This window comes from Oratosquilla oratoria, chromosome 38 (genome assembly GCF_046742065.1).
Source record: "Oratosquilla oratoria isolate Oo_2021 chromosome 38, ASM4674206v1, whole genome shotgun sequence".
Lineage (NCBI taxonomy): Eukaryota > Metazoa > Arthropoda > Malacostraca > Stomatopoda > Squillidae > Oratosquilla > Oratosquilla oratoria.
Window position 1 is genome coordinate 18,232,046 of NC_134814.1, and position 21,031 is coordinate 18,253,076.

General features: G+C 36.9%; 1 protein-coding gene across 1 annotated transcript in view; it reads right to left on the reverse strand.

The window, feature by feature from the left end:
• Nucleotides 1–20,700, reverse strand: part of LOC143020001 (uncharacterized) — a 34,083-nt gene extending 13,383 nt beyond the window's left edge. The window contains exons 1-3 of the mRNA XM_076176089.1: nucleotides 20,493–20,700; nucleotides 12,929–13,193; nucleotides 1,696–2,188 (exon numbers count right to left, since the gene is read on the reverse strand). Coding sequence (XP_076032204.1) covers nucleotides 1,696–2,188; nucleotides 12,929–13,193; nucleotides 20,493–20,558 — 824 coding nt within the window. The 5' untranslated portion in view covers nucleotides 20,559–20,700. The remainder of the gene's footprint in view (nucleotides 1–1,695; nucleotides 2,189–12,928; nucleotides 13,194–20,492) is intronic.
• Nucleotides 20,701–21,031: the final 331 nt, after the last annotated feature.

The window sequence follows — 21,031 nt, forward strand, 5'->3', positions numbered from 1 at the left end:
ATAAAGTACAGGAATGGAGTAGGAAGTGGGAGATGGAGTTCAACACAAAAAAGTGTAGTATAATGGAATTTGGAAAAAGCAAAAACAGAATAACAGGATCATATAATTTGGGAGAAGAAGGAATAAAAAAAGTAGAAAATGAAAAGGACCTGGGAGTCATTGTTATGAATAATATGTCACCTGAAAAACATATAAATAAGATTTTTGGAGAAACTTATAATTTAATAAGAACAATCAAAGTGGCATTTACATACCTGGATGAAGAAATGGTGAGGAAAATCCTAATCACCCTGATAAGACCAAGATTAGAATATGCAGCAACAATATGGTTACCAAGTACAAAAAAATGTATAAAAAAACTTGAAAGAATACAAAGAGCAATTACAAAACTGGCACCAACACTCTCAAAACTATCATATGAAGAGAGACTACAAAAACTTGAACTACAGACACTAGAGCAAAGAAGAGAGAGAGGAGATTTGATAGCTATTTACAGAATCATGAAAGGCATAGAAATTACTGATAGAGAGAATCTGATAAAATGGGATGACAGAAATACAAGAGGACATGGAAAGAAAATAAAAAAAGACAGCTATAGAAGAGATCTGAAAAAGAACAGCTTTCCACACAGAGTAATAGACAGTTGGAACAAGTTAGATGAGAAAGTGGTGTGTGCAAAAACAATACATGAATTTAAAAATTGTTTAGATAAAATGAGAAATGAAGACGGGACCCCACGAGCATAGCTCCCCTTCCCGTAAAATACAACTACAACTAGGTAAATACACAAACACACACCACACACACACACACACACACACACACACACACACACACACACACAAAAGGGCTACTTCCAAGGGCTACTTCCCCCTTGGGACCATACAGAACCACACTCACACTCAACTCCCAAATCAACCACTTCAGGACTGATCACTACACTTATCTACTTCATCAAACCCCTTCAGACATTAGTCCCACAGAAAAATCCATCCCAAGAGAAGCAAGAACCATACTTGTACAATTAAGTTCATGTCACCATCCTGCACTAAAACAGTACCATAACATTGTAGGCCTGACCACAGAAATAAACTGCCCTAGATCCTTAGACAAAGGACAATGAAATCTCATTTTGCATTACCCTCATCCTCACCACACCCAAATAAAAACACACTACTTCTTATATATATATATATATATATATATATATATATATATATATATATATATATATATATATATATATATATATATATATATATATCTTACTAGTGAGAAATGTAGTAACACATTTGTAAATCACAACTAACACCACAGTCGGATGAAAGAGAGTTGAGTAAGCGAAACTATATATTTCAATTGCTAGTTGCAATCCTCTTCAGTAGTACTACTGAAGAGGATTGCAGTTAGCAATCGAATTATATAGTTTTGCTTACTCGACTCTTTCTTTCGTCCGACTGTGGTGTTAGTTGTGATATACATATATATATACATATATATATATATATATATATATATATATATATATATATTATATAAATATATATATACATATATGGTATATATATATATACATATATATATACATATATATATATTTCTTCTTTCAATCTGCTTATTTCTGTAAATCAATTCTTTGTAAGTACTGCAACACCCAACCTTAAAGAATACATCAGAAAACACTGCAGTACTCACTGGATGGCAGCACCCACATCAGGAACAGGGGCTACAGCTGCAGCCCCCACATCAGGAACAGGGGCTACAGCTGCAGCACCCACATCAGGAGCAGGAGCTACAGCTGCAGCAACAGAAGCTAGAGCTGCAGCAACAGGAGCTGGAGGAGGTGGTACAGGTGTTGGAGGTGTCTGTGGGGGTACATCAGCACTGCCTTGTACCATAGCCTCAGCAATGCTTTCTGCAATGGCTGGCACCGATACTGCTGCAGGGGCAACATCTTCACTAGGCACAGAGGGAGTTTCAACAACTGGGGGTGTAATGACTTCTGTGGTAGCAACTTCAATCTCTACAGGGAGACCAAGGTTTGGCTGTTCAAGGATTATTTCAGGTGGAGGGGTGGTTACTGGTTCTTGTGGTGGAGGTGGGGGTACTTCAAAAGTGGCAGTAGCAGGTTCTTCTACTACAGGCTTTGCAGCTGTAGAAGGTTCCTCTGGTACAGAAGTCTTGGCAGCTGCAGAAAACACATTTAAGATTAAACATTTGTTATCTGTAAGGAAAATGTAATTTTTTCACACGAATGCCAAATATAATAGCAGAACAGTATATATATCAATATAATCTAATAAGCATTCTACACATTGTTGTAAACTTAATGACCACTGCTGTATCAATATTCAATCAATCTGTTAAGCCCACTAATATAAAGCTTTCAGATGGAAAACTGAAAGTGTCACTAATCAATAGTGAAAGAAAGAAAATTACTACTATACAGCTGTTACTTCTCTTAACACAGTGCATAAAACTTGTGACATGACTGGTGAAAGATTAAACTGAAATAGATATATTCATAATTAATATACAGTTTTACATGTTGTTGGATTAAAACCAAAAGCTATGTATGCACAAACAACACTAGTCTGAGACTGCACATGATGTAAACAAATATGTACTTTTACATATGAAGACAAGAGTAAATCAATTCAAATTAAAGTTGGTAATATAACTGATTTACATATATCCATATAACTATCTTTACATGATGGCCTGATGGCAAGGAAATATATCGAGTACAAATACATGGTTATGTTGAAAAATTAAATCCATTAATCATAAACATCTTTTAGTACAAAAAATATCAAAATTCACTTTGAAGAAATCTTACTGCCATTTAGTCATAGATTTGCTGAAAACATATTAAAAATTGTATCAATATCACTGTGTGTTCAGACATACAGTACTCTAGCAAATCTGCTGGCATCTTTCTATTGATTACATATCCATGAAGTATATTTATCAATACTTTAACAGTTACTTTTCCACACAATCTTTGAGCACAAAATTATGGAGTATAATTATCAATACTTTAGCAGTTATACTTTTATACAATCTTTGAATATGAAATTGGAGTACAACAGCACTGTCATTATCTTTAAAACTTCTCTTGGTAAACACTTCATAAAATTTTAGCATAATCTATTCTTTGGATTAAATGCTCGCATACTCAATCATTGAGACGAGAGTATATCAAAATCATGCCTGCATACAAAGCAATATCTGTACTTAAAGAAATGCTTTAATCATCAAAAATGCACCTTTTATACAAAATTCAATGAAGCATGCAACCTCTACTGTATACATTACCCCATGTGTTATGGTGACGATCCCAGGAAATACAAAGGCCATTGCTTACTCAAATTATGTTGCATAAAACTTCACACCTCTGCACCATAATGCAACAATTCCGTCCGAATTAAAGTACATGAGCTACTGTAGTTTATACACACACACACACACACATGCATGAATGTATGCATGGGTGTTTCACCATGGTCTTGGATCGTGTACTGGATTTGTGATCAACAGCTATTACCCTCCCAGATGAGAGATCACAGCTCATATATGGCTCAATCTATGAGTAATGCTGTAACCTTGTACATACACACAACTAACTCCTTGCCCACCAGAGTTGGAGTTTTGGCTAGCAGTGCTGTGATGCTGGAACTCAACCTCAGATGGTTAAATTACTGGTTGAGAATTGTACCACTGCTTCATCAAGCAGTGTGTGCATGTGTCTATGTGTGTGATTCACGACAGCCTTGGATTATGTGTTAGGCTTGTAATCAACATCTGTGTCTGTGTGCGTGTGTGTAATTGACCATGGTCTATCACATATTGGACTCGTGATCAACAGCTACTACCCTCTGGGAGGAGAGCTCTGAGCTCGTATATGACTGATCTATGGGTAATGTTGTGACCTTAGAGGGGGCTGACATGGTCTAACGGTTTGACAGACACGTGTAAGTGATGTGTGAACAGGGTATTTGGTTGTCGAACACGTTGTTCGACAACCAAATACCCCGTTCACACATCACTTTAAACACGTGTCTGTCGAACCGTGTTTGACAAACCGTAAGACCATGTAAACCCCCCTTTACATGCACACGCCCCCCAACGCCCCACCCACAAGAGTTGGAGTAACGACTCGCAGCGATACAGAAATTATTTCAGCCCTGGGCAGGATTCAAACTCGAACCGCCATAGTGGCCACTGCAATCACGTGTGTGTGTGTGTGTGTGTGTGTAATAACATATGTATATATCTAAAAGCTGTATAAGCCATGGTTCCAAAAAAGCTTCTGAAGATGGTTAACTACAGCATATTAAAGCATTATTGACTGCACAATGTGAACACACAAACAAGACAGCACGCTACTCCCCAAGACCTCCATTTAAACCAACAATTACCCAAAGCATTAGTTACATGACAATAGCAATTTCACTCTATTCCTTCACCATCTTGCTAACTCCTGCAATTGGATACTCTGATAGTTTATTTCTCAAACATTTATTTCAAGCCATGTTTGGATGTCCTAAATGATACTAAGTTCCCATTATCATTTCGATCCATAACAAATTCTTTAACTCATTTCACTTTTCAAACAGCTTTTACTTTCAGTCTTTCATCTTTAATTTCAGTCCCCAACACATTGACTATTCCTATCATCCTCAACTCTAAAAATATATTTCATGTACTTGCACTATCCATGCAGACAAACTTGTAATTATGAAATTTACAGGCAAAATTAAACCTATTCTTGCATTCCTCATATTAGTGTTCTCTTCTAATGCTGCCGAGATGGTTTGGGCATATGAAAATAATGAATGAAATAAGACCGACAAAAAGTGTGGAAAGAGATTTAAATGGAGTGAACTTGAGACAAAGACCAGATGAGGTGGATGGAGAGGGTAAATGGTGCTTTGGATCCATGGAGATTATCCATCAAACAGGGAAGTGTGCATGTGTGAAGACAGTGCATGGATCAAATAATGATGTTGCCCAAAAGGGTATTCTCATGTGCTTCACAAATTATTTTGAGTGAATGAGAAAGGGAGGCATCATATGATGCGGCAGTGAGGGTAAACCAGCTCTGGCAATGCCCTTGCTCCAAGAAGTGAGGAGGGACAGAAGCTACCTTTAATCCACCAAATGCTGATACAGCAGGGGTGTTACATATATTTTAATTGTGAATCAGGTGTATATATACATATATATGTGCGTATATATATATATACATATATATATATACATATACATTTTTATCAACCACAGTGCACTTTAATTCTAAGCCATCAACACCGGAAATACCATGGAGGTGCATGCAGAAATTGAATTGTGGTACACCCGAGGACTCAAACCAAGGCCAGCACGTGACAAGTGCTAGTAGTGACTTGACCACTACACCATCTAGTCACTGGGACCCATTCAGTATTGTTCATATATATATTATATATATATTATATGCATATATATATTATATATATATATATATATATATATATATATATATTATATATATATATACATATATACACACTTTTTTTTTCCTTTCTTACAGTATTGCTTGACTCAGGCACATGGTAGGAGACAGGAATGACCTTTCATCCACAAAGAGCTAAGATGAGAGGGAAACAAGGGTGGTGAATGGAAACAATTGATGTGTTTGTAGTTTATGGTTCCGCAACATCTAGGTCATATGGTACCACTTACAAAATTTCAGAAAGTGGCAAAGATGGCAAGCCGAAATATTTATATTTTGAATAAAAAGTTGGTATGGCAAAATTAATAATAATGATAATAATAATAATAATAACAATAATAATAAAATAATAATAAAAAGGTATCTAAAACATGATCATAAAAAATAGGAAATGGGGTGGGTCATTAAGACAGAATAAAAACAATTAAAAGTGAAGCTATAACCTTTTCAAAAGGCCTGCATTCTCTATGAACACGAGTGCCTCATGTCCCAGGGAAAGGGTCGCCTTTCTTAGTATCTGCGAGATACAAAATACTCTGTCCTCATCGCAACAACAGAAGATGTATTGTTCTCGCAGGTCCACCAGACTTGGACACACTACTACAAAGTGTCATACTATTAGGGCAGTGATTCTTCACCTGGGGTACCTGTACCACCAATGGGTACAAAACCTTAAACCTGGTGGGTACGAGACATGATAGCCAGTACATGGTACTGTAAATTTACAACGAGAAAGCAAAGCAAGGTTTGTATCACTAATCCTTTTTATATGTTTGCATTGCATTTGTATAGGATGGGGGTACAAGAAAATTTTCTGGGATATCAAGGGGTATGGGCATTGAGAAAGGTTAAGAACCACTCTGTTAGGGGGATTAAGCAGTCATCACAGAAGGGTTGTATTTCCCAGGACATGTGGTAACTATGTGTGGGATGTGTGTGGCCCATCCAAAGACAGATCAGTGCGGTGTCTGAGCGACGTCCTTGTACGTGTTCATATGTCCATGGATGGAAAACTTGAGGGTTTATTTCGGCCATCTTTGTGGGGATTATCAAAGTCTCCCACATGTTCTGCCAACTGGCAAGAACTGTTAGCCATATAGTTGAGTACATGCCATGAAATGGAATAGGGTTGGAAGGGGAAATAAGTTGCTACCTCTTCAACTAGCTTATGGGCCTCCTCATTCCATAAATTTCACACATGTGCTGGGATCCAGCAGAATCTAATGTGGTAGCCTTTACACTGGAGTAGTTAGATCCATTCAAAAACTGATAAAACAAGAGGATCAAGGAAAGAAGGACCAAAATGTTCCACAGCAGAGAAAACTAAGAGAATCACTAAAAATTGTAAAAGATGAATTGGGAAGTGTAAAAATAATTCTTAAAGCTATAACAACAGCTCTACTGTAAAAACTGAAGCTACACTTGGGAGGCTAGTACCTTGATTGAATAAAGGGAATACAACACCATATTAGACTTCAGCATCAGACTTTGAACTGTCAGTAAATATTGCGTTAGAGTCAAAATGAGTGGAAACATGTTTTTATTAGGAATATCAGGGCTGCAGACAGAAACATTGGGGAATTGCCAGTAATCAACTGTGGAAATCAATAGGGACATACAGAAATGGAAAGTACATTTGATCCATGGCACATGCTACACTGAAACCAAAAGGTTTAGAAAAACTTGGGCAAGATACATATAGGTGTGAGCATGAGTTTTGGAATACTGACATACAAGAAACAGACTCAGGAAGACTCTAAACATGATACCAGTATCTCAACAATAAGGACTGGTGACATAAGCCCAATGGAAGAAGGATCCCTGCATCCACCAATTAGCTTGTGGTAAACGGGAGCGGAATGGGTGGGAATAGCTGTGTGCCTTGACTGGATACCTCCCTTATAAGGAAGAAGCCCTTGGGATATAGAAATAGGGGAGGAGAGGGCATTTCGCATTTCAATTAACTTTTTTTTTTTAAAGGTCAAACAACTATCCAATAGCATGTTACTTTCCAATTTCATGATTATGAACTGAACCATAAACATCAACATCCTATCTATCTATATACCAAGGTTTTTTCCCCCCTTACAAGGGAGGTAGCCAAGTCAAAAGACAAGTACCCACTTCCACCCATTCCACTACCATCCACCATAATTTCTTCCTTCTAATCATAGCTCCTAATGAGTGACAGGTCATCCTTGTATCGAGCCCACTGCCCTGGGTCAGAAGCAATGTGGCAAGACACAGCACATCCATAGCAAGACAGCTTCACTTAATCATCTCCATCTCTTCATGCAGAAAAAAAAAATTTCTTCTGGCTGCGACAAAAAAATCATTCATACATAAACACTCCCAAACCCCCACCCCTTCCCTTCCATGCATCACAGCATCTATACAATAGATACGCGTGAATCCAAGAGTGGCTCCACAATCACAGACACACTGTTTACACGGCCATCTTTTGTGGCCGGTTGGAATACGCATGCATCAGTTTTAATGCTTGTAGCATTCAGCGCATGTGCAGGGTATTCAAATTATCTTGTTGTTCATCAAGTGTATGCCCAGTTCTTTAAAACTTTACTAATTTCTACCAATTTAAACGCAAATTTTGATATTAGCTTTGGCAAATTAGTTTTTCAAGCAAAAATCTAAAGGCAAGAAACTATAATATTTAATTCATTAATGGTGTTTATTAGCCTCTATTCTCCTGGATATGAGAAACTTTGAAATCGTTGGTAATAGTGCAGCTGTGCAATCACGATGCTCAGATGCCTACTTGACATATTGAGATTCTCGATACTCTTGTTTGTAGTAGTTGTAGTACGTAGTCGTTGAGTGTTGTTGACAAATAATACATCATTCTGGTATGAAATTTAAGATGTTGGACAGGCTATGCTATGCCTATTACATAGCCGACTATGGCTATAATAGCAAATATATAAAATAACTATTAATAATATGGTCAGTATTCCATGTGGACCATGTCCATGACCATGAGAAGTAGAGGTCTAGAGACAAGCCTTAATTTTCTTCTGGGTTTCATGATAATAAACATGAGCTGTTGAAATAAGGCTGCTTATTCAGATTATCATGATTACAGATATGATTAAACAAAATAACTCATTTGAAAATATAAATACTTTATTCTTTTTTCCATTTCAGTAAATTGTTGTAAAAAAATAATGCACCGATAATGTAAATTTAAGATAGGTCTTAGGATGGTTGTAGTACTGACTGGTTAGTGTGCTGAGAGGCAATCTAAGGGTAGGGGCTAAGGCACTTTTTATAATGTGATAGTAGAGTTCTTTTAGCTGCGTATACATTACATTGCGCATACATTACATTGATGGAATATGTAACATGATAGGTGTTTGTAAAAGTAGTATAAAAGGAAGGTCCTACATTTTTTTGACATAATCAGATGATTTGTTGACCCATAAAATCTTCATATGCCAAGTTGCATGTCAATTAGGCCAGAGGTTTGGATTCTATGGATGATTATCTCTAAATTGACAATAATTGCCATGGCAACATAATAGGTATTAGTAAGAATAGTATAAAATGAAGGTCCTACATTGTTTTTGACAAGCTCAGATAATTTGTTGACCCATAAAACCTTTGTATGCCAAGTTGCATGTCATTTGGTCCAGGGGTTTGTATTTTATGAATGATTATCTCTAAACTGACAATAGTTGTCATGGCAACACGATAGGTGTTAGTACGAATAATGCAAAAGGAAGGTCCTGCATTGTTTTTCACATGCTCAGATGATTTGTTGACCCATAAAACCTTCACATGCCAAGTTGCATGTCAATTGGGCCAGGGGTTTGGATTTTATGGATGATTATCTCTAAATTGACAATAGTTACCATGGCAACATGGTAGGTGTTAGTAAAAATAGTATAAAAGGAAGGTCCTGCATTGTTTTTGACATGCTCAGACAATTTGTTGAACCATAAAACCTTCACATGCCAAGTTGCATGTCAATTGGGCCAGGGGTTTGGATTGTACTGATGATCATCTCTAAATTGACAACTTAATAGTTGCCATGAAAAGGCAAATTTGGTATGATGGAGATGTTCCACATTGTTTTTGACATGCTCAGGTAATTTGTTGACCCATAAAGCCCAAGTATTCCAAATTTCAATAAAATTGGACCAGTGGTTTAGAGTTTGTGTATTTCTTTACCAAAATCTTTACAAATTACCACCCTTAATTCTAACCTTTTGTTATGGTAGTCTAGCCAAAAATTCGGGATAAAAAAAAAAAAAAAAAAAAAAATTGCATCTCCCTTATTTTTCAAGCAATTTCAAAAATTTAAAAAGTGTTTTGTTTCTAATGAATTTGTCTTTCATATGCAACAAGAATTTAAGGGATTTTTTTTTTGTTTTTTTTTGTGCCTGTACCTATATACAAGCCATTCTCCACTCACCCCTAATTCTTGCCTTCCCCCTTCCTTGTTCAATGTCCCATCCTTGGTCTTTAAACTCCACCACATGCTAACCTACTTCCTCACTAGTAGAGTCACCCCTTCCCCCCTCATCTTCTCCTCAACCCCAGCACCTCACTACACTGCCAACTCCAAATCACCCCTCCCTTTCAACTTAGTTTCACTTAATGTTAACACACCCATCTTCCTTCTCACAAACATACTGCCTATCTTTTCCCTTTTACCCCTTCCCTTTTATCTGTACCATACCCATGCACACTAAAAGACCCAAACCTTTGGGTTCTGTTTGGATAACTCTCAAACCCTCTTTTGCCTTAACTTCCTGTACGAATATACACCTCAGAGTTACAGAAAGCAGGATGCCTAGTCCCATCACACTGTCCCATTTTAGCTGCCTTTACAACTAGAATGGGAAGACTCTATGGCAGTATTCTTTCCTCCCTCTACTATAGGGGACAGGTAAAAACAGAAATACATACTCAAAGAAGTGACAGGACAGTATCGACCTCTTCAAGAGTCGAATACTTGCATGTACTGGCTGTCTGATGTACAATGCATCACAATGCATGTTATAAAATATAAAGTTACAGCCATTATACTCTTTATCTTTCACCCCGAATGTTTATAACCACAGAAAACACAATCAATCCTGTTCACAGAATAATGGGGTCACTCAGCTATAACTATAAACATTTATAATCAGGATGCCAATACCAACATCCTTAAATAACTCGCCCCTCATGACGCCTATGTAGGTATCATCATTTTCTAGGGGTTAAAAGGTGGGGGGACAGCATTACGGAGGGACAGTCTCAGTATAATAAAGTAGAATTATTTCTCTATGTATTGAGGTCCTCTAACATAGACAAAATGATGTGTGGCTCTGTTCCATAGGGGTGCCCCATATAGTCCCAAAAGTATCAGTGACATCAACATCCATTCTAATATATCTGAATATATTTACCACCATCTTGTTCAAGCAATGCAATAAGAGCATTTCCAAAGCATATCTGAATTGTGATATAGCCATGAATATACACCATTCAAATCAAGAAGGAAAAGAAAAGAAAAGGACCTAATTTCTTTTCCCATCAAATGACAGTATTGGAGCAATCAACAATATCTAGAACTAAAAAAACTAGCCTTAAAACATTGATGGTATGATGCTCGACAATATTGTTAATTAAAATTAGATAAAATGTTGCTATGTTTATATGCAGCTGCCCGCCCCCTCTTTTTTTCCAGTGTTATACAGGGTCACACATAGTAAGAAATGAAGGAGTTTGGGATGAAAGTACATTATAGAGTAACAGAAGCATGTAAATGTCTGGGAGAATGAAAAACACCATGAGAAATAGGTTATCTGAGGATGAACGTAGAGAAAATACACTATGAAAGGATGAAAGAGCCCAAGACACAACATGGGGAATGTTTGTCAAGTAAGGACGAGAGTGCAAAAAACTGCCATCAAAAAGCTAAAACAAATGCAACAATAGTAATGTGAAATGAAAGTGCATTTATAAACAAACTCCAGTACTATGGTGAGGCTATCCTATGAATTAATATCGTGTTCTTTTATCTCATCACTTGTATTATTATGTGACAGCCCAAATTATTCAAACCAATGACGTTCAAATTTAGCTTTCTTGAATGATCATCCCAAATTTAGGTCATGTGTGCCACTGAGGTTCATTTAAAGGCACATCTGAACACTAATCCCTAATAATTCATCTAACAGAGCAAGTCTTGTAAAACAGTTCTCTAATACAACTCTCAACTCTATTATTGGTATAAACAGTACTACTTCCTTTTCTTCAATTAATGTCAATGGTAAAAATCAATACTGAAATTTTCATTACCATTTAGTAGCAATAATGCTGAAAGGATTTCCCTCCCAAGCTATGAGATACATGGCAATCTTGTTTAGCTGAGGGATCCCTTCAGCTTGGTAGAGGGACTTTTCTGGTCACAGCTAAACTCTGCTCACTTCGAGGGAAGGATTTTCCTCTGCCTATCATTGAGCTAAAATATCACTAAATTCATTCATGATCTATACAGTAAGTCAAGTAACCAATAAACACAGAGACTGACCACAAATTTAGAGATATAGCTATATATCCAGGGCCTGACTATTCCATCTCTAAGTCCCAATCAGGTAAGTAAAAATTCCATGCAAGCAGTTAACAGCAACAAATATCATGTTAGTGCAATCACCAAGGTGAAAAACCTACGCTGTGTTACTTCTTCTCCAAAGGCTGCTTTGAGGAGCTCTTCTTGAGGCAGTTTTCCCACCAACACAGCTATAGATCCTGCAGCTACAGATCCTACAGCTGCATCCACAGCTGCTTCTACAACACTCTTACTAGTGCTCTCTTCTTCAATTTTAACAGAATTTGGAAGGTCTGTTGGGCCAGATTGGTCATGAGTAATTTTGGATTCATCTAATTCTAATGATACAGAGCTCTCTTCTTTCAGAGGCTTTTGTGAAATGAAAGAAGCCTCAGCCTTTGCAGGGATGGAAGCAGATTCCTCTGGAACAGCACCAATGGAAGGTAAAACTTCTTCCTTGGGCAGACCGCTTTCAAGAGGAACAGGTTCAGGAACTACTTCAATATGTGATTCAGCTTCCTGAGGTGGAGCCAAAGCCACAGGCTCTACCTCAGGAACTTTTGGTTCCTGAGGTGGAGCCACTGCCACAGGCTCTACTTCAGGAACTTTTAATTCCTGAACTGGTGCCACAACCACATGCTCTACTTCAGGAACTTTCGATTCCTGAACTGGAGCATCAGCACCAAGCTTTACTTCAGGTGAACCAGAAGCATCATGAAAAGCACCTTGATCAGTGATTACATTCCCTTCAGGAGCAATTTCCCCAGGGGTAGATCCACTTTCTTGAAGTGGAGCTGCCACTGAACCTGTTAAACCCGGCGAAGCAGAAGCCACACGAGGAGTTTGAATTCCTTCAGACTTTGGGGGAGACTCACCATCTGCTGGGACATCAGGTGCAACTGCTGGAATGAAAGGTTCTGAGAAGGTGGGAGTTTCCAATGGAACCTGTGAGGGAAAGACTGGTTCAGGAGAAGCTACAGGAGGTGCAGGTGCTGATGGCAGGGATGGAACAGAGGGTGCAGCAGCAACATCCTGCTGTGGCTCTTGGGTTTCCTGAGATCCTGTCTCTACAGCTGCGGTTGCAGCAGTTTGCTGACCTTCTAGTTGTCCTCGAAGTCGATGAGCCAGGGACTCTGACAGCTGCAAAATTAAGGGTACATTTATTCTGAAGACATTAGAATAGCACATGGTAATTAACAACTACTGATATCAGTAGTGATCTACAGTAAACCCTCGATACAACAGGTCTTAACATACCAGATATCAGATATGACGGACAAAAAACCTGACCAGACAAACCCCCGATATGACTGATTTTCATCCGTTATAGCGAGGGATCCTCAGTAATAAAGGATCTTCAGATATAATGACAGACCCACCCCCATATTGTCCATTATATTGAGAGTTTACTGTAATTTTTAATCCTACTAATTTCTAATACCAGACAAACTTTGGGACATAACGGATCTCTCCAGTATTTCCATCGGATATAACAGACCCTCGGTTATAACGGATCTTTGGACATAATGACAGACTCATCCCCATATTGTCCATTACATCAAGGGTTTACTATAATTTGACACAGCCACCAATACTACTAAGTCGTATTAATGATCTACAAATAATTACACAATAACAAACAAAAACCCCCATGACCTTAAATGTTAGTGAAAAAAATTATTCTGGTGAATTGCCAAGTCATACAATCTCTTTATATCTTAGAACTAAGAATCAATAAGGAAGGTGGAAGGTGAGGATCATATGTCAGAGATCATGTAGCTGCAACTGAAGCTACCACCTTTGATGTACTTTAACTACTGAGGCCATTAATAATCACTTCCAGGAATTGGAGAGAAATGCCTGACTAGGAGGATTAACACCAACATATTTCCAATAATACCACTAGTAATAAGCCATATACTCTATTTTCTTGTCAAAACTTATAAACACTATGTCATGTCACATGTCAAGACATCTTGACTAGAGCTCCCAAGAAGTAATGGAACTTCTCAAATATATAACAAGAAACCTAGTTTGTATTAAATGGGAAAGGGAATATTTATGGATACCCAAGATGTTTAACACAGTGGAAATAGTATTGAATAAAATGTAAAGGAATGGAAACAGCAGAAAATGACAATGGAGTTGAACCCAACGTAAACATTGGAAGAGCAGAGACCCCTACTGGAACAATACCAAAGTGTAATGAAAACATCAAAACACCATTGGGTGTTTCAAAGTATGGTGAAGATGAAATTTTTTTCTGGATTTAATATGACAGAAGACCAAGTAAAATCATAGACATAGAAAAGGAGATGAGGTCTAGTAAGATTTCATGGAATCAAGAGATTATGGATCTAAAGAAAGAAATTATGTGCCTAAAGAATGAATACAATGAAATCAACAAAGAGGTGAGAGACTTAAAGAAAACACAAAAATAAGTGAGGTAAGTGAACTGAAAAATTAACTAATCAAATCAACAATTGAAAACAAAAGGATGAAAAACAAAAATATCACCAATAGCGAGCCCTTAAAAAGGTTGGAAGAAATATAGGAGAGGAAGACTTGCAGAAAATCAGAAAAGAATGGAAAAAGGATCAAGAAAGCCAAAAGATAGCTCTCAAAGAAATTATCCAACAAATGCAGAAGAATACCAAAGACACAGTTATTCAAGTAATCAAAGAGAAAGAAAATTGGGTTAGAGATACAGTGGACAAAAAAAAAAGTGCATAGTAGTATATGGTATAAAGGAAAAGCACAACCTAGATAGGTACTTGAAAGAAAAAGAAGGAAATAGCAAGAAAAATTCTGAAAGCAGTACATGATGAAGAGTAAGAAGTAGAAAAGGAAATAGAAGTACATAGAATGGGGCAATACTCAAAAGAAAAAAATTGACCTTTAAAGATCAAATTAAGGTCACAAATGGTAGCAGAAGTATTAGCAAAAGCAGGAAAGTTGGTAAATAGTCAAAACTATAAAAATATATGTATAAAAAAGAAATGAATGATGAGGAAAAAGACAAAAGACACTAAGAAGCTTAAAAAAGAGAAGAAGAGAGAGGGAGAGAGAAAAAAGAATGGAGACCAAAAAGAATAAGTTCTACTGGAGAGTACTAGACATGAGGCTAAGAAAATAGTATATTCAACAAAAAGAAATAAAAGTAACAGAATGAGATAGAGACTGAAAAAATTAAAAGTATATACTAACATAGATGGTTTGATCTCAGGATTACATGAACTAAATTATTATCTATCAGAAGAGAAACCAGATATAATGGGAATTGTGGAGATGAAATTAAGGGGTCCACTACCGCCAAATAGTGTTGGACAAGGATTATATAATTGCTGGATGAAAAATAGAGGGGGAAAATAGTGTGGTGGAGTCATGTTTTTAACTAAGAAAAACTTAAAAGTGATGAAGGTTACAGATGAAGAAAACAGTGTGGAAATGCTCATGGTAAGAGTTGAAAATAGTGACATGAACAATAGAAAGTTTATGTTGATTTATGTGCCCCAAAAACAGGTTCTTGGAAAGAGTGATTACATTTGTGGTGATTTATGTGCCCCAATAACAGGTTCTTGGAAATAGTGATTACAAGGCATTAATTAAATGAGATGCTGAAGGATTGAGGAAATGTAGTCCTTATGGGAGATTTTCACTGCAAAGAAATATGTTGGGAAGAGATGATAGTGAAAGGGAAAATATTGTCACCCTCATAAAGTACCTAAGTCATTTGTTCAACTTTTCAGGAAATCAATTTTTTTTTTTTCTATTTTATAAATGTACGTAATGTTCCTCCTAATGTAGTTTTAACCTACTCAGACACTAAATAAAACATTGGGAATTGTACCACAAGGAGCAATGAAAAATTGAATTAGAAAAAAAAAATCCAGAAATTGACAAAAAATGACTTAGGCAATTTCTTTATGAGGGTGATGATATATTACTTGAAATGACTATAGAATATACAATGACAAAATGGGTAAAAGAAAATACCAGATATAGAAATATTGAAGAACCATCGTGATTATATCTAATATTTACATTAGAGCCTGAAATTGTGGATAAAATTGAATACACGACACCAATTGGGATGAGTGACCCCATACTATTTGTGTCTGAACTAAAAGAGGAAATATATATGGAGAGAAATGTAGAAAAAGACTGATGTATAATAAAATGGATTTCGGGAAACATGGAAATTTCTTTCAAAAAGAGCTGGGAAAAATCCTACAATAGACACAAGTGGAAGAGAAATGGATGATTTTGAAGGAAATCTATAATGAAGGAGTGGGTAAATATGTACCAAGACAAAAACAGGAAAAGGTGTATATTAAGTGCTGGTTTAACAGAAGGTGCAGTGAGGTGAAAGACAGGAGATAAAGCTTGGAAAAGATGAAAAAAAAATAATAATAATACAAAACCTTTAAAGTGGCAAATATATATCAATTTAAGGAATGTGTAAAAGTACGCAGAAACTATGAAAAAGACATAATAGTAAAATGTAAGGACCAACCAAAATTATTCTATATGTGAACAGTAAACTAAAAAACAAACAGCAAATAGTAAAATTATGCCAAGGGAATATAGAATACACAGGAGATAGAAATGGCTGAGGTCATGAACAAACACTTCAAGTCTGTGTTCACTTGAGAAAATATACAGTATTAGGATGAAAGAAGTGAAGTGAGATCCTCCCCATGAGAGAAATGATTGTAACAAGAAAAGAAATTATGGATCAAATAATGAATCTTGATGTCAGGAAATTGCACAGCCCATATGAAATTGCAAACTGGATACTAAAAGAATGTAAAGATGAACTAATAGACAAAGTATACAAGGTAATAAACTGTTCACTCAAAGAAGGAAAAATACTGGAAGACTGGAAAAATGCCAATAATGTACCAATACATAAAGGGGGAAACAAGGAAGACCCAACAAATACAGACCGATCTCCTTTACAAGTACAGTAGCCAAAATTTGTGAAAAAGTTATCAAAAATAGATGGACAAAACATCTGGAGAACAATATACTAAATGCGAGACAATACAGATTTAGACAGGGAAGGCCATGTGCCACAAATTCTATTTGTTTCTATTCAAGACTAATATATATGATGCAAGAAAGGGATGGATGGGCTGAGTGTGCTTTCCTAGATTTCCAAAAAACTTTTGATAAAGTACCACACAAAATTATCAAGAAAACTGGATACAAAGAAAACTATTGAAATGGATGGAGGATTTCTTGCATGGAAGAAAAATGAGAGTAGTGCTCAAAGATAAGAGTTTTACTTGGGAAGAAGTGATCAATGGTGCCCCACAGGGAGCAGTATTGGTTCCGGTAATAATTGCTATTTATATACAGGACACAGATGAGGGTGTAGAATGTTACATAAACTTATTTGCAGATGACACAAAACTGCTGAAGAAAGTAAGTACAGACATGGACTGTGAGTCATTACAGAGAGATCTGAACAGGGTTTGGGAATGGAGTCAGAAGTGGGAAGTGGACTTAAACATAAGGAAATGTAGCATAATGGAATTTGGAATATATTAAATGAAGCAGCCTTGCTGTGGATGTGCTGTGGCTTGCTGCATTGCTTCTGACCCAGGACAGTGGGTGAGATTCAGGGATGACCCATCACCCAAGAGCCAAGAAAAGAGGGATGGAGGGGTGGTGAATGGGAGTGGAGTATGCAGGGATAAAATGGGTGGGAGTGGATTTATGACTTTGGCTACCTCCCTTGTAAGAAGGAAAAGCCTTTGGTATATGTATGTACATCATTATGTCCTACAACAACAAAGAGGAGAACAGCACTCAGGGAAGTGAATTCTGCACCCCAGTTACAATATGCAACCTCGTTTAGATGAAAAGTCTTGCAAAGGTGTAAACATGATATATCAGATGATATCATATATATATATATATATATATATATATATATATATATATATAATATATACACATATATATATATATATATATATATATATATATATATACACATATATACACACACACATAGTTGGTAGAGCGCTGAAATGGGAAGCAGAAATGCTCCCAGCACCCAGTTCGAATCCTGCCCAGGGCCAAAATTATTTCGGTATCGCTGTGCCTCGGGTCGTTACTCTGACTCTCGTGGGCGGGGAATTGGGGGTGTGTGTGTGTGCAAGGTCATAGCATTACCCATAGATCGGACCTACGAGCTCTGAGCTCTCTTCCAGGAGGGAAATAGCTGTCGATCACGAGTCCAACACGTGATCCAAAGACCAAGTGAATACACAAAGAAGAGAGAGAGGTGACCTATTGACCATCTACAGAATCATGAAAGGCACAGAGAGGACTTACTTAACTAGGACAAGAGAAACACAAGAGGACATGGAAAGTTATTGAAGACTTGATATCTGACCTTTAAAGGTCAGATATCAAGACTTCAATAACTTTTTGTATTTACAGTTTAATGTACATAAAAAAACATACTGACAGTATTCTATATAATTCCACCATCTACATCTTATCAAATTTGGCAAAAAACAGTTTTGTTTTAATTGCACTGCGTCATCTGCTATTCGAAACATTCCGCCTGTGCGCTTCGGGAAGGGTTCGGGGAATTCCGCGTTCGTGACGTCACAGTTGCCAAACAAACAATATTATTATTCTGAATAACTAGACTTCGTAAAAGTGGTATGCGAGGCGCAATTAAAACTGAATTTTCTGAATAAATTCTTCTGTAATAGGTAAAAACTTTATTTGTATGCTTTTAAAAAGTACTTTTTCGAGCAATACGATGATTTTTAGCGAATGGTATATCTGTTGATATCTGACCTTTAAGCAACTTTTTCTGCTATTGATTTCCACCAAGAAAAAAAGTATATTATGTTGATGTGTTATAATTTACAAAATTAACATTTAATTTTCTATTGCTATAGTGTGTAGGTGTGCACTTTTAAAAAATTATCACCAATTCATTGGTAAGCTTTATCATTGAGCATTTTGAACCCCATAATAAGTATCACAATTTAACCCCTTCCATACGGTGCCGCACACGTAGGCGTCATGGGGAGCGAGTGTATTCGCGAGGCTGCCATATCGGCGTCTTGATTATATTTATTGTAGTCGCCCCTCCATAATGACATTCTTTCTAATTCTTTTGTAATCGCATTTTCTATGGTTATCAAAATTCACGGGTGAAGAGAGAACGATCGATATAAGCGGTGACTATATTTTATGATGCGAGTATTATTACGACACGTCGTACGGCTGGCATTGGCTGCTGCCACCGAGATCTAAGTCCATGACGCCTACGTGTGCGGCACCGTATGGAAGGGGTTAATGTTGGCACTGCTTCTGACCCAGGGTAGTGGACAGGATGCAGGGATGACCCATCATCCAGGAGGTGCCAAGATGAGAGGGAGGGAGGAGGGTGGAGAGGAGTGGAGTATGTAGGGGATAGAATGAGTGGTTTCTACGCCTTTTTCTTTTTGGCTACCTCCCCGTGTAAGGGGGGGAAAAGCCTTTGATGTATGTATAGCAATTATTAAAAAATAAAAAAATTGTCTTTTGGGCGGGGGCTGGAGTAGAGAATACCACAACTACACCTAACATAATGAAATGTACTGTAATCTAACCTAACCTAGTAATGATAAAGATGATTTCCAGGGAAAGATAAAAAATACACGTATCTGTCCCATTACTCTATTCGTCGCCAGCTTCCTCATCACTTTAAGTGTTGAGTGAAGGTGCTACATTTGAATGACAAGGGTAGGAGAGAATTACGTAAGATAGAACAACCAACTAGGTTTGCCAGTATAACTAATAAACATGGGTTGCATGGGTGAAGTGTGGACAAGTGTTTCCTCTTAGTGGGTGTTGATGAATAAATATCTGTTGAACTACTAAAAAAGAAATTTCCCATGTATCCCAGGCTACTTCACCCACTCCTTAACATCTTTTTTGATGTGTGGGTGTGCTACTAGATTTAATAAAATCGCTACAGACACTATTATTTGCAGTACTTACTCATGGGTTAAAAACACTCAGTGATATGAACTATTTGATGATACTGACAAAAAGTGCATCTGTGAGACTGGCATACAACTTTATTAATTCCTAATGTGACTTATATGGTTTGAAAAGGTAAATTCACCCAAGCTGCATGAAGTTTCCAAATTTTAACCATGAAATGGTTTGACAGTCGATTTGGAGAGGCTATTTGAAAATTTACTTGAAAAAAAAAATCATAAACAGTTTCCATTCCACTTGCATTCAAAAGTCTGCCGATCATATTTCACATATACATTTATAACTACAAATACGCTCAATTATCATTAACGTGAGACTACTTTCTATTCCTTAACACAATCATAAGAAACTGCAGTGCACATCCAAATAAATATTTGGCATACCAATGACCCTACCCAACCCATCTCTCAACCATACCTTGATGACACCAGCTTTATCATCGTTAATGAGTGTTATCTTGCGTGTACTTTGAGATGCTCCCATTATTGTAGATCAATATATTTTGCCACTTTTGCAGTTTAAACATTCGCTAACAGCCGTCTAACAACATCCCGGCTCTTGACTTCGTCTGCTGTTGTGAATGGCTACCAGACCAGAGCCACCTAGAGGTGCAAAGTTGTATACATGACGCAGACTTTTACTATCCTCTGCTCATGTGCAGGTTAACATTTCAGTTAGTGTTATATATAACTGTAGAAATAATGTATTCATTGTCATGAAATTGCTATTGCATGCATCTCTGACTAGTTTGTTAGATATGCTATAAATGTTTGCGTTCCGATAGATCAGTCTAAATGCATTCATGGAAAATTGCATTAGTTATACATGGTAATTTCATCAATACTAATGATATGTATTTTGCATTTATGTAAATATCTATACGTTAATGATCGGGCACTACTAAAGGCAACCATCTAGCATTCATGTATCTGCTTCTATTATGTAATAACAATACT